General features: G+C 37.7%; 1 protein-coding gene across 1 annotated transcript in view; it reads right to left on the minus strand.

Annotated features, from left to right (window-relative positions):
- Fam184a (family with sequence similarity 184 member A) overlaps nt 1-13758 on the minus strand; it is a 100675-nt gene that overhangs the window by 45831 nt on the left and 41086 nt on the right. The window contains exons 4-6 of the mRNA XM_048353992.1: nt 12527-12708; nt 9419-9616; nt 5405-5527 (exon numbers count right to left, since the gene is read on the minus strand). Coding sequence (XP_048209949.1) covers nt 5405-5527; nt 9419-9616; nt 12527-12708 — 503 coding nt within the window. The remainder of the gene's footprint in view (nt 1-5404; nt 5528-9418; nt 9617-12526; nt 12709-13758) is intronic.

The raw sequence follows: 13758 nt of genomic DNA on the forward strand, positions 1-13758 counted from the left end.
AGTTTTAAAAATGAGGGAGGAGGTAACAAGTTGGATAAGTAATGTACTTGCCTTACATATGAAACTGTTACTCCTCTGTACTTCACTTTGACAATAAAGAAGGAAAAAATCCTATGAAAACTATAAAAATTACATTGGCTATTTAAAAATAATACCTGGGTACTTCTCCTTAAAAATATAGATATTACAGGGGGCTTGCCTAGTGGCAAGAGTGCCTGCCTCGGATACACGAGGCCCTAGGTTCGATTCCCCAGCACCACATATACAGAAAAAACGGCCAGAAGCAGCGCTGTGGCTCAAGTGGCAGAGCGCTAGCCTTGAGCAGGAAGAAGCCAGGGACAGTGCTCAGGCCCTGAGTCCAAGGCCCAGGAATGGCCAAAAAAAAAAAAAAAATATATATATATATATATATATATATATATTACAAAGAAAACTATGAAAGCTTTCCAGTACTTGTTCTCTCTCTCTCTCTCTCTCTCTCTCTCTCTCTCTCTCTCTCTCTCTTTCTCTCTGAACTCAGGGTCTTTTACTTGTTCGGCAAGAAATAAAATTTCATTAAGATCTCAATATGTAGGTATTTAACTTCAAGAAGCCCCCCTTCCCCAATACCTTCAGTTTCTTGAGTTTTATACTATACCAGGGCCAATGTTAGGTCATATTGCGCCTCCAAGCAGAAGAGGTCAGTTCCCTTAGGTGTGGAAGCAGCTCCAGAGTGTAGAGAAGCATAAACAATACAACCCTTTCTTTAGGGAGATTGTTCTGTGGAAACTTAAGTTGTTCCTAAATTTCTTCTGTGAACAGTGCTAAAATATTGTCAGTACTCTATTTACTTAAGTTTAAAACACAAAACTAAAATGGATGAATAAAACTTCGTGCTGCCTATCTACAGCCCCCACACATGCTGTTGAGTTCTTTCTGGAAATTTTATGCAATTTTATGTTGCTTTCAGCAACTTCCAAGTGTTTATTTTGTTATCCTTATCAACTATGTATGGTCTCATTTATTTATTTATTTGTTTATTTATTTATTTATTTTGCCAGTCCTGGGCCTTGGACTCTGGCCAGAGCACTGTCCCTGGCTTCTTCTTGCTCAAGGCTAGCACTCTGCCACTTGAGCCACAGCGCCACTTCTGGCCGTTTTTTATATATGTGGTGCTGGGGAATTGAACCCAGGGCTTCATGTATACAAGGCAAGGACTCTTACCACTAGGCCATATTCCCAGCCCTCACTTAATTTTTATCACTGTTAATATTATGGTAATGGAATGGCATCAAAATTCATTTCATTTCTAGATCTTAAATTATAGCAAATACTAAAATTGTTTTTCATATTCTTTACCCTATAAAAATTAGTGTCTATATTTTTCTTATCACTTTGTAAGCATTCTTACAATATTAAAAACATGAATTCTTAGTGGCTTATACAATTTGTCAGCTATTTAACTCCATCCACCTCAATTTTTCCTTTAATTCTGATTATGGAAAGTTTTGATATTGAGAAATTTTAGCTTTAATGGTACAAACATGTGTTTTTAATTTATGACTCTGGAATCTTGTCAGGTCTTTTTTGTCCTAAGCTTGTCAATTGTGTGTTTTGATATTTTACTTGTATGTATATATTTGATATCATAGTACATTTCAATCTTTAACACATTTGAGATGTTTTTTCAGTATTGAGATTGAAAAAAATTTAACTTTGCTTTCCTGATCTCTTCCACCCATACAGAGTGATACCATTCATGTTAAACTAGGAACACTAAAATCCATCCTCAGGGAATTCTTGATTACACATCCTAGTGTACTCTTTTGGGGCTTCATACTCTAACTTCTAAGAACTGTGTGACATTCCTCTCTTTGGGGTATCTACTTTCATGGTTTTGGGTATCTGCTTTCATGGTTTTCTGATATCCATTCATCTTTGTCCTCATGCTCTGATTTCTTCTCAATATTTTTCCTGGATCTTTTAACTCAGTACTGGTCCTCCTCTCACTGTACTTATCAGCTCCCCCTGGGTAGCTTGAGAGACTTAAAGACACTGACTCAGAGTTCTAGTCTCTCTAGGACTGCCTAGTCTTTAGCTCCAAGCCTCAAATCCCCACTCTGTTCTTCTAAGATGTCTCAGGATGATTCAGAATGAGCATATCCAAACAACTCAGTGTCTTGTCATTATAATAAACGTTCTTTCCTATAATTTCTATCTTCCAATAGCAGTATCATTATTTATCCAAATAATACCTGACATACTTTATAAAGATTTGTAAGTTTCACCTTTGACTAATCCTTCTACTCCCAGTTTGTAAATATGTAAATCACATCTCAAGGCTAGTCTACTGTAACAGAATCTTAATTCACCTATCTACCTCTAATCACCACCTACATTCCCACACAAGTTATCTGTCTACCACAATTCTTCTAAAACTATCATCGATAGTGTGATGGCTCTTTTTAATATAACTTTATTATCAGCATAAGCCCACAATCTTTGCCTTGAACAAGATTCCCTCAAAATTTTCTTCAACTTCCTTTCTATTACATTTCCTTGTCAAGTCACATATATACCTTATAATTAAGTGCAGTAGTTCTCACTGAGGTCAACAGCTCCCAAAGAACATTTGGCAAAGTGTGGACAGATTTGGTTGCTACATTTAGAAGAGAAGGAGTGATAGCTCTACTGGTGGGTAAATAACAAAGCAAAAAATTATTAATAATGATGAAGTAGAGAAATACTCATGGTTTGCCAACACAATGAAACCTGTTTACCAATGACTGTACTTAACATTATTTTTCATATCCACATTAACTTCCATTATTTCTACATCTGGCAAATTTATGTCCACTTTCAAAGACAATCTCCCATCTCACAGTTTTGAAATCTCCAATATTATTTTCCAGGGCTTTAATGAAACTATTTGGTAAAAATATCCTTCTTTCTTGTGGACTCCAATCATAACAGTTTGTGAGTTCCTTGATGTTTTGTTAAAGTATTGCTGCCACCCAGAAAATACCATTACTTAATAAAAGCTTCCTAAATTATAAAAGTACAGAAATGTTACTGAAAGAACAAAGCAAAAAAGGACAGAATATAAGGGAAATGAGAAAATCATCATGGTGTCAGTTTTAGCAAATAATAGGACATAAAGGTAAGTATCAGAATACACACAGAAGTATTGAAGGAAATAGTATAAATCCTGATTTTTATGGCTAAGCATGTAGTCTCAATTGCATGAAACAACTGACTGTGCTCAGAACATTTAATTTCTCTCTTGTTCTAGGTCACAAATCTAACTTGAACATGTTCCAAAAATTGCATTAATATAAACCATAATTTCCAACCACAATGCAACCGATGCTGAAAAATAATTTCAACCTCATATACCGCTTCCATAAAACAGAAGGCCTCTGTCCTACTTAATTTTATGAAGCTAGTATGACTTTGACTTGAAAATAATGAAAATATAATATGAAAGAACACAAAGCAACTTTACTTGACCCGTCTCCAGAATCCTACTACAAATATTAGCAAATTGAATCTAGCATTTTATTAAAAGGAATATTATATATGTATATATATGTATATATATATAAACTAGGACATACTTTAGAAAGCCAAAGTTGACTTATGTATGAGAAAGGTGATTAGTATAAGGTGCCACATTAACAATTTAAGAAAAGTATCATAATGAGTGTAGAAAACTACATCTGTTCATGATTTTTTTTTAATGAGACTATCATTAGTAGGGAATTCCCCCAATCTAATAAAGATCACTTACAAAATGCAGCTGTGGTGATGCATCTTAATTAACTGGGAAATGTTTATATCCTTCCTTTCAGATCAGGAAGCAAAACAACCATGTTTACAGTCTCTAGAGAGCCTACTCAGCAAAGGACAAGAGAAAAGACATCCAAAAAGACAGCCCAGATTCAAGGGGAACAGAAGCAGGTGGAAGGCTGAGCCAGGCAGACTCTTGGGAGCCATTCCAAAGAGGCACCAAAGACATTAGCAGGACTCTATAACATAACTGAAAACATAGCTAGAAGAAATACAAGTTGACAATATTTCCTAGAACTCCTGCCAGTGAAGTTACAATATGAAGGCTGGAAGAATAAACCACATGGAATTGGAAGAGGAAGCCTAAGGGACCCAAGTGGGACACGCAGTTGGTCAATGAAGTGCCTGTAATGGAGGTGAGACACAGCAACAAGAAAAGGCAGGTTCTGCTGAGAGAGAGGTATGTGATTATGAAAACAGTGGTAGGATCCTGGGCAACAAAAGCCAGGCTAGGCTCAGATCAATAAAAACCTTATGGCTCCCTTGTTTCCAAAGGGAGCCTTTGACACTTTCTCTGGGCAGAGGTTTAAAGATAACTCAGATAAGGAGAGGGAATTGTTGACAGCTTAGGGGCATTTGTGCACTCTGATGAACCTTTTGGTATGGTTTCTGTGGGCAGAAGCAGAGTGGTAAGAAGGAAGGACTTGATGACAGTAATAGTAGTTAAGGTAGGAGGAGCTCACAAGATGACACATGTCAAGGCCAGAGCTAGTCTGAGTGAGATCACTTCACAATCCATGAATGATGCATCTGAAAGAGAGGGAAAGATGACAGCTGGGAGGGCTTCCAACATACAACCTCAACTGAGACAGAAGTTGGAAAGAAAAAGTATTGTAAACAGCCTTTACATTATGTTAGCTGCAGGTTTAAAAAAATTAAAACATTTGTGGTTATCCTATTCTGAGACTTTTCTTTTCCAGGCTAAACAATATTTTATTTGTTTATTTCAAAGGCCAATAGCTAGAAATCACAAAATTATTTTCTCCCTTTAAAAATGAGACACAGTGTTAGAAGACCAAGGTAATATTTTGCAAAAAGGCAAAGATACCTGTTTTCCTTCCCAGTAAAGTGAGTCTTCTTTGTTTTGCTTTTCCCCGACAACAACAAATTTCGTTTCCCTTGGTTTTGTTTTTGATAATACATGTTTAACTTAGTGAATTACAATGAAATTCTTGTAAAGAAGTCAGCACAAATTAAAGTTCTTTAAATTTAAAGTTTCTTTAATTTTATTTAATATGTTACCTTCACTAAGGCTCATTTACGTAGATAGTGTCACCAGTATAAGTTACAGAGAAAAGAGAGAAAGAGAATGTGTGTGTGGTGTGTATGTGTATATAGTGTACGTGTGTGCATATGTGTATGTGTTTATGGTGTATATGTGTATGGTGTATATATGTGTACTGTGTGCATGTGTGTGTATGAATGTATATCTGTGTGTATGGTACATGTATGTATGTGTATGTGTATATATGTGTATATATCTATGTATGTGTGTATGTGCGTGTATGTATATATCTGTATGTGTGTGTATGTATGTGTGTGTGTATTGTAACTGACAGGCTCAAAGGATTCTTGCCTCTTGATTGGCTGTATTCAGCTTGTCTTCTAGTACGTCCTTCAGGTTTTCTAGCTCTAGTTGAAGTTGATTCTTATCCTCTTCCATATGTAGCTTTTCCTTTTTATATCGTTCCTCTAATTCCTTATGAAAGAAAAGAAAATTTTTAAAAATTTAAAAAATGACACATATTGTAGACCTTGAGAACCAGAAGATACTCTTCGAAGTCTATTCTCTTTTACATTATTTTGCTCATCAAATTAGCTTTGTCCTTAAATAATATCAGAGTTAAGAATGAACCTATTTAATTCTAGTGGCTAACATTCCATCATTCTCAATAACCTATGATACAGCCCTTAAAAACTATTAAAATCATGAAACTATATAACCAATCTAGGCTATTAAAGACCAGAAAAGTAGGTAAGCACTACTTGTAGGCTCATGGCTATAATCATAGGTCCTCAGGAGACTAAGAACTCAGAGTGACATCTTGGATAAGTGACATCTTGGGTACACAAATCCATGAAACTCTTATCTCCAATTAACCAGAAAAAAAAATCAGAATTGAAGGTTTAGAGTGACTTAATTAAAAGAGAGCCAGATATGAGCAACAAAATCTTTTTGAGGCCTGGTATTCAAGCCACAGTACTGACATTAGAAAAAGTATAAGATGGGGAGTAAATGGAGGCTCTGTACCAAGAGTCTACACAGCAAGCTCAAGCTCAATGACTTGCTGGGAATACTAGCATGTGCATACTGTGACTTATTATAGAAAAAGATTTCAACAAAGAACATACAGAAAATACAACCAGCTAAGCAAAAGGCACATGATATGGATCTGCAGACCTGGTACAAGCTTCTCTGTACACAGACTGCTTTTAAATTCAACAACATCTCTGCTATAAAGACTATCAGAAAAGCTCTAGAGAAACTCTGTTTCCTATTTTTGTTGGTAGTCTTCTCCTTCTCCGCTACTTCTTTTTTGTTTTTCAATTTAATTTTATTGTCAAGGTGATGTACAGAGGAGTTACAGTTACAAATGTAAGGAAGTAAATACATTTCTTGTCAAACTTGTTACCCTCTCCCTCATTTTTTCTCCCACCTTACCTCTTCTCCAATTCCCGCCCCCCTAAATTATACAGTTAATTTCCAATATACTGTAAAACAAGTGGTTTATCATTGTTGTTATTTTTAATGTACAATGTGAAATTATTTTTTTCTTTTATCTTCCCTATGAGTTAGTCCCTGTTGTTACTATATTTGATTTTGGTACCCTGGATGTTGTATATACATTTATCTGAATTAGGGAAGGGAAGAGGAACTTCGCCACTTCTTTTCTCCTCCTTAATGAAAGGGGATTTTCTTCCTGGCTTCTACCACAATTGCAGACTACCACCAGCAAAGCAGGTATTCTGCACAAATCATGTTGTTACTAGGAGAAAGTGGCAACCATCCTGAAATCCAAGTTCCAAGATGCCAGTCAAGGGCTGATTTGTCTTTTTTTTTTTTTTTTTTTTTTTTGGCCAGTCCTGGGCCTTGGACTCAGGGCCTGACCACTGTCCCTGGCTTCCTTTTTGCTCAAGGCTAGCACTCTGCCACTTGACCCACAGCGCCACTTCTGGCCGTTTTCTGTATATGTGGTGCTGGGGAATCGAACCCAGGGCCTCATGTATACGAGGCAAGCTCTCTTGCCACTAGGCCATATCCCCAGCCCCTGATTTGTCTTTTTTAAAGGCAGCAGTTCCAGCCAAGTGCTGGTGCCTCATGCCTGTAATCCTAAATACTCAAGAGGCTGAGATCTGAGGATACTGGCTCGAGGCCAGCCCAGAAAAGTCCACAAGACTCTTATCTCCAATTAACTACCGCCAAATGGGAAGTGGAACCACATATGGCTCAAAGTGACAGAGTGCTAGCCTTGGGCAAAAGAGCTGAGGGACAGGGCCCAGGACCCAAGTTTAAGCACTACAACCACCACCACCAACAACAACAAAGAGTAAAACAACTTGTAAACTATGGGAAGTCAGTAAATACTTGTCCCTGTGTGGATTAGATCTATGATCCATTGCTAATCTACTGGCTAACTTACTATTTTCAAATCATGTTCTATAATTCTAGCTACTCTGGAGACTGAGATCTGAAGGTCAAGGTTGGAACCCAGCCCCAGCATGAAAGTCTGTTAGACTCTTACCTCCAATTAACAAAGAAAAAACTGGAAGTAGAGCAGTTGCTCAAAATAGTAGAGTGCTAGCTTTGAGGGAAAAAGTTCAGAGACAGTGCCCAGGCCCTGAATCCAAGACTTATGACTACCATCAACAGCAAAAAAGAGGCAGCAGTCTTTTTTGCTACTTACATTCCTGTATACATACTCCTATGACAGAAAATATAAACCTTTGGATAGCTATATAAAGAGTAGACAAACCATCTTCAGGTAAAGGATATGGAAGGAAAAAAATTGGTACAGGAAAAAAAAAACTATCCTGGTAGGAGGCTGGTTTTTGCTTAGGCAAGATACCTACAGATTCAGTGTTCCAATTTAAAAAAAAGGAGATGGCTAGGGTGAAAATAGACTTAGAAATGAACAATAATGAAAGACAGCCAGGAAAGTAACTAGAGAAGCAGCATCACCATTTGGTAGCCCTGAGGATGTGGGCATGCATCCAGAGCTGCCAAGTGTCCTGTGCCACAGTACCGACTAGCCTGGAAGGGGGAGCTGGCCTGGTGAAAATAAGTTACTATATTCAGAAATAATGTTTCATTAATATTTTGACACATAATAAGTAGTAAGTTTAACAGTAACATTCTAGCAGAAAGTCTTATTTGAATTTCTAATGTTTAGGCCTTAAAATATCTTTTTTCAATTTGTGCCAACAAAGGAGGAACATGCAAACAGAAGAACTAAATTCATATCTTTTCTATTTATCAGGTTTTTGGCTCTGTGTAAATAATTTGATAAATATCTTGTTATAAATATATTTTTATGATGATAAAATTTTACCCTCTATATGATGAAAAATCAACCTTCAAGTCATGAGTGGGCATTAACAAAGTTTTCTGGAAACCAGAGAATGATATTGCATAAAACATACATAATACAACCATTATTAACAAATGATGACAGGATGGGGTGTTTAAATCCCTTGGGATTTAAACCAGGCCTAAGACTTGAATTCAAGACCTCACTGAGTGTTATGAGTTCTAGGTGTCTGAGTTTGTCCCCTCACATTAGTAAAACAGGTATATCAATTAGACCCAAAGTACTGTCATAAGGCTTAGGTAGAAAAATTATGTAAAGAATTACCACTTTAGCTGGGATGTAACTCAGTGGCAAAGAGCTTGCCTAGCAAGTGCAACATCCTGGGTTCGATCCCCAGTACCAAAAGAAAAGACAAAAAAAAAAAAAAAGAATTACCACTTTATGTATATAATATCAGTGTTGTTAGTGGTACATGGTAAGAAATACTGGCAAGTAACACTACCTACCACCCTGGGCTATCAACCCTTTATCTCATTTGGTCTCCTCCTCTGTCCCATGAGAAGGCAAAGGCCTAGTGTTTAGGGCCTAAGCCAGTGCAGCTAGTAATCAAAGAACAGACTAAATCCTAGGTCTGTCACACACTGTGCATACTCTGCTTTTTCTATTGTGCAACTAATAAGCTGGTTAGTTGATTGAGGAAATACACACACACACACACACACACACACACACACACACACACACACACAAACACTTTTCCCAGGGAATGAAACTATTTGCAAGAAAAGTATTTTTGTAAGTTGTGGCTTTCTGAAGAGAAAGTTCATGATTAAAAGGAGTGCTGGTTCTATGGCTTATGAAGTAGCAATGTCTGGTGTTAGACCTACATATTACATTCTAGACTGAGAACTTTCAAGTATGTTATTATTTAAACCATTAGCTAAAGAATAATTGCAAGAAGCATCAGAGTGAAGGAAATATTCCTTTACAGTACAGGTCCTGTTGGACCATTAGAAATATGGCCAGTTTAAAATGCAATGGTACATTGAATTTTGACTCACCACTTGCAGTTTCTTCTTGTCTCGAATGGCATTGCTGTGAGCTGTCTCGATTGCCACGTGATGCTTCCAAGCAAGTTCTTCCAGTGTCTTCGAATGGGCCTCATTTAGTTGACTGACCTCTCCTTCCAGTCGGCTTTGCAAGTTCTTGAGCTCCATCTCATAATACTCTTTCTGAGCTCTTTTTGCTTCATTCACTTTCTTAAATTAAACCAAATAAAGATAAAATTAGTATTTTTATTATTGTTATTAGTATGAACACCCTATAAATAAGTACAATTGAATGAACTGAAACCTGAGAATGGATCATTGGAGTTCTCAAAAAGTAACAATGGGGTTGAGGCAAGTAAAGTATGTTAAAGCAAAGAAATAAAATTGACTATCAGTCAATATGTTAGAACCAAATGTGAGTCAGCAAATCTGCAACCTGAAAAGATAAGTTTCCTGTGTCTCTAACAGCATACTAAATGGTTGCACATTCAAATGATATTATTCAACACAGTTTTTAAGTAACAAATTATGTGCCTTTTAAGCATTCACAGAAAAGTGATGGAAATGAGTCAAGGCAATCACAATACAGTTTCATAAGTTCTATGAAAGGGGTACCTACCCCTTTACAGGGGTAGAGGAATGGAGGGAGGAAAAGGTGGGGTGAAAGGAATATACAAATTAATCAGGGAAGAAAAGACAGGTCTGGTGATGACATCATTCTCTCAAGTCATTCTCACAAGTCTGGAAGACAACCAAAGATGCAAATATGCCAAACATAGGTCTGCTGTCCAAAGCCTGAATTCATAACCACTGCTATTGCCTTCCAACATTTTGAGAAATGAGAACAGCTATGGAGCTGGTGAAGCTTAGGGAGACAACATCCATGTAGCTGAACAGTATAAACAGAGTATAGGATACAAGAGTGAATAAGGGACAGAGCTTTGAAATAGGCAAGAGTCAAATGACAAGACATTATTCCAAGGGCTTTGGTTTTAATTCTAAAGATAAATCCGAGAAATCACTGAAATTTAAGCAAGTAAAAACTAATCATATTAGCAACAGGCTACTGAGCTGAGTGATGGCAGAGGCAGCAACTAGGGGGCTATGACTGCAATCCAGGTAAGCAATGAGAAGTAGCTAAACTTGCAGTTGTGAATGGGCATGAACAAGGAAGTGTGGAATAAAACATATGGAACGTAGAACCAGGAGGACTCAGCAACAGATAAGAGGACTGAGGAAATCACAATCACCAGCTCATCATGGTGGTGTACATCTGGAGCCAAGCTACTTGAGAGATGGAAATAGGAGGAGAATGATTCAAGCAAATGTGGGCAGAAAGTTCATGAGACCTCGTGTCAACAAAAAAGCTGGGCATGGCAAATCATGCCCATAAACCCAACTATGTGATGGATACAGCCAGGAAGACTGAGGTTCAAGGCTGTGCAGGATTCTATCTAAAAAGTAAAGTATAAAGATTTACAGAGGTAAGGCTCAAGTGGTAAATCACCTGCCTAACAAGTGTAAGGCCCTAAGTTTAAACTCTAATGTGCCCCTCTCCCAAAAGCCCAGCCAAACCAAAAGAATAATGATTATTAGTAACTCCTGGACTTGTGACATAACTCAGTGTTAGAACACTAACATGCCAAGGCTCTAGGTTTGATTCCTTAGCACCATAAAACCAAACTCTCTGTGTGTGTGAGTATATGTGTGTTTCCATAAAGCTAAATACAACTATCAGAAAATAAGGAAGCACTCAAAATGTTGGTACCACTTTGAAAGGATACTAGCTTGGAAGAGGTCCAACAGCCAAATCCAGGGCAATTTAAGCAAAATAGTAATAAACTGTAGTCTAGAGAATAAAACAAATAAACCCAATATCCATGAGTCCTACTAACACAAACAAATAAGTGCAAATCTTTGTAATAGAATTCCAAATAAAGATAGAAACAAACCAACACAAATAATTATGATTGCAAGTTGAAGCAAGTAAGATCAATACAGCATTTTTTATTTTTTGGCTGGTCCTGGGGTTTGCACTCAGGGCCTGGGTACTGTCCCTGAGCCTCTCTGTGCTCAAGGCTAGCACTCTACCACTTTGAGCCACAGCACCATTTCTGGTTCTCTGGTGGTTAATGGAGATGAGCCTTACGGGCTTCCCTACCAAGGCTAGCTTTGAACTTGATCCTCAGATCTCAGCCTCCTGGGATTACAGGCATGAGCCACCGGTGCCCCTCTCAATACAGTTAATTTTCAGGGAGAAAATTGTGTTCAAGATTATTTGATTTGATGTGATAGGAGACATTCTAAATGGAGACACAGAGTAGAAAGTTAGACATATGACTGGAGTTGAAGGAAAGAGCTGGCCTATATCTAAGGACTCTACCACCACCACTGAACAGTGACAAGGCTGTTCCTGGACAAGTGTGGGATGAAATGGACATCCTGGAACATCAGTCCCTCATGGGACCAGATACAGGTGGAGGATCAAATCAACAACACATGGCCCAGCAGGGGAGGGAAACCTGAGAGATTGTGAAGTGGGAAAAGAAGTAAGTACAAGGAAGAGTAAGGTGAGATCTACCAAGCCCAGTAGTGGTATGCCAACCAGGAAAACAACTAGGGGAGCTCAAACAAAGGCAATTTGTGGAATGTTGGTAAGAGAAGAGATCTCCAGGTCAGCAGTGAACTGGAAAAAGGTGTAAGAAGAGACACGTTAAAATATATTTCTTTATATGAACAAGGTGCTGGTGTTGCACACCTATAATTCTAGCAACTCAGGAGACTGAGACCCAAGGATCACTGTTTGAAGTGAGCCCAGGCAGTAAAGTTCTTGAGACTCTTATTTCCAATTAACCACCAGAAAACCAGAAGTGGAGCTGTGTCTCAAAGTGGTAGAGCTAGGGTAGCTTTGAGCAGAAAAGCTCAGTTCCCAGGCCCTGAGTTCAAGTTCCAAGAAGGATTAAAATATGTATGTGTGTGGGCTCGCATGTGTATGTATGTATGTATGTATAAATATACATACATACATACATATCTATCTATCTATCTATCATCTATCTTTCTATCTATCTATATCTACTGAAGGAAGGAAAAGATGTATGGTGCCCTATTACTTTTTACCTTTTCCAGCTCCAGAACCTGCTGTTTCTGCTCTTCATCCCGACTTTGAGTTCTGCTTTCCAAAAAAGCTCTTTCCTCTTCAAGCTGAGATAATCTCTCATTGGCCCTTGATTTTTCCGACTCTAAATCTTTAATTGTAACCTCCTGGGTCATTTGAGTTGCTTGAAGCATTCCAATGTGACCTACCCCAAAAATAAAGAAAACGCTCTTAATTTGTAATTTATCACTTATACTTCAGCTGCTCTGAGACATGAATGGTTTTATTTAATGACATAATTGGACTTTATACCTAAGAAAAATAAATTGCTGCATATGCAAATTTTTCTTTCACTTCCTAACTCCATAAAATGGCCCCATTTTCATAAATTAGGGAGTCCTTTCTCAGAGCAGTGATGTTCTTCTCTACTACTTCACTTTTTTTTCTAAGTTTGCAAGCTATATAAGTTGAAGTAGATGCAGTTCCTCAGATGTTAATATAAAAAGTGGGGGGAGAGAGAAGTGCATTGTGAGAGCAGGGTCACATAGAAAGCATAGTTGAAGGCAGGAGGGTCTCAAAGTTGCCTAGAGGATCAGCAAAGCATTGCTGCAGACCCAGGAGTCAGAAAATATGAGGGCAGAGCTCAACACCTGCAGGTTCACCAACCCTCAGTGATTCTGGTGCAGGCTGAAGGTTACTCCAAACTACTGCTCTGTGGGAAGGGAAATCTACAATTGACTCCAATGAGTCAATGAGAATCAATAAAGGGTCTGCTTCAAGAGCCACATTAAACACTCAGACACAATATCCCATCATATTTGACCTGGACCATCCAACTCTCATCCTCTAGTAAGGACTGCGTAACAAGCACATTAGTTGCTTCAGAATGGTCAACAACTCAGTTTTGACTTGTAAGAATACCCTTAGCAGCAAGCACTGTGAAATGAAGCACTGTAGGTTACATGTAATTCAACTACTGGAAGTATGTTTAAAGGACAAAGCCTTTTTGAAAGAATGCTTCTTTTGGCTTTTTTTAAGTACAGGTGGTTTCACATGCTAATCCTTGATGTTTTTCTACAAAAATATATTGTTAAAAATAAATCATCTCATCATTGGCTTCTTTTGGGGAATTAGTAAGATAATACAATTCTTTAACATAGACTCCAAATAATTTTTAAATATGGGAAGAAAATTTAAATATTCAACTAAAAGAAACTTTTAAATATTCAAATTCTGCCTTGAACACTGAGTATTC

This window comes from Perognathus longimembris, chromosome 9 (genome assembly GCF_023159225.1).
Source record: "Perognathus longimembris pacificus isolate PPM17 chromosome 9, ASM2315922v1, whole genome shotgun sequence".
Taxonomy (NCBI): Eukaryota; Metazoa; Chordata; class Mammalia; order Rodentia; family Heteromyidae; genus Perognathus; species Perognathus longimembris.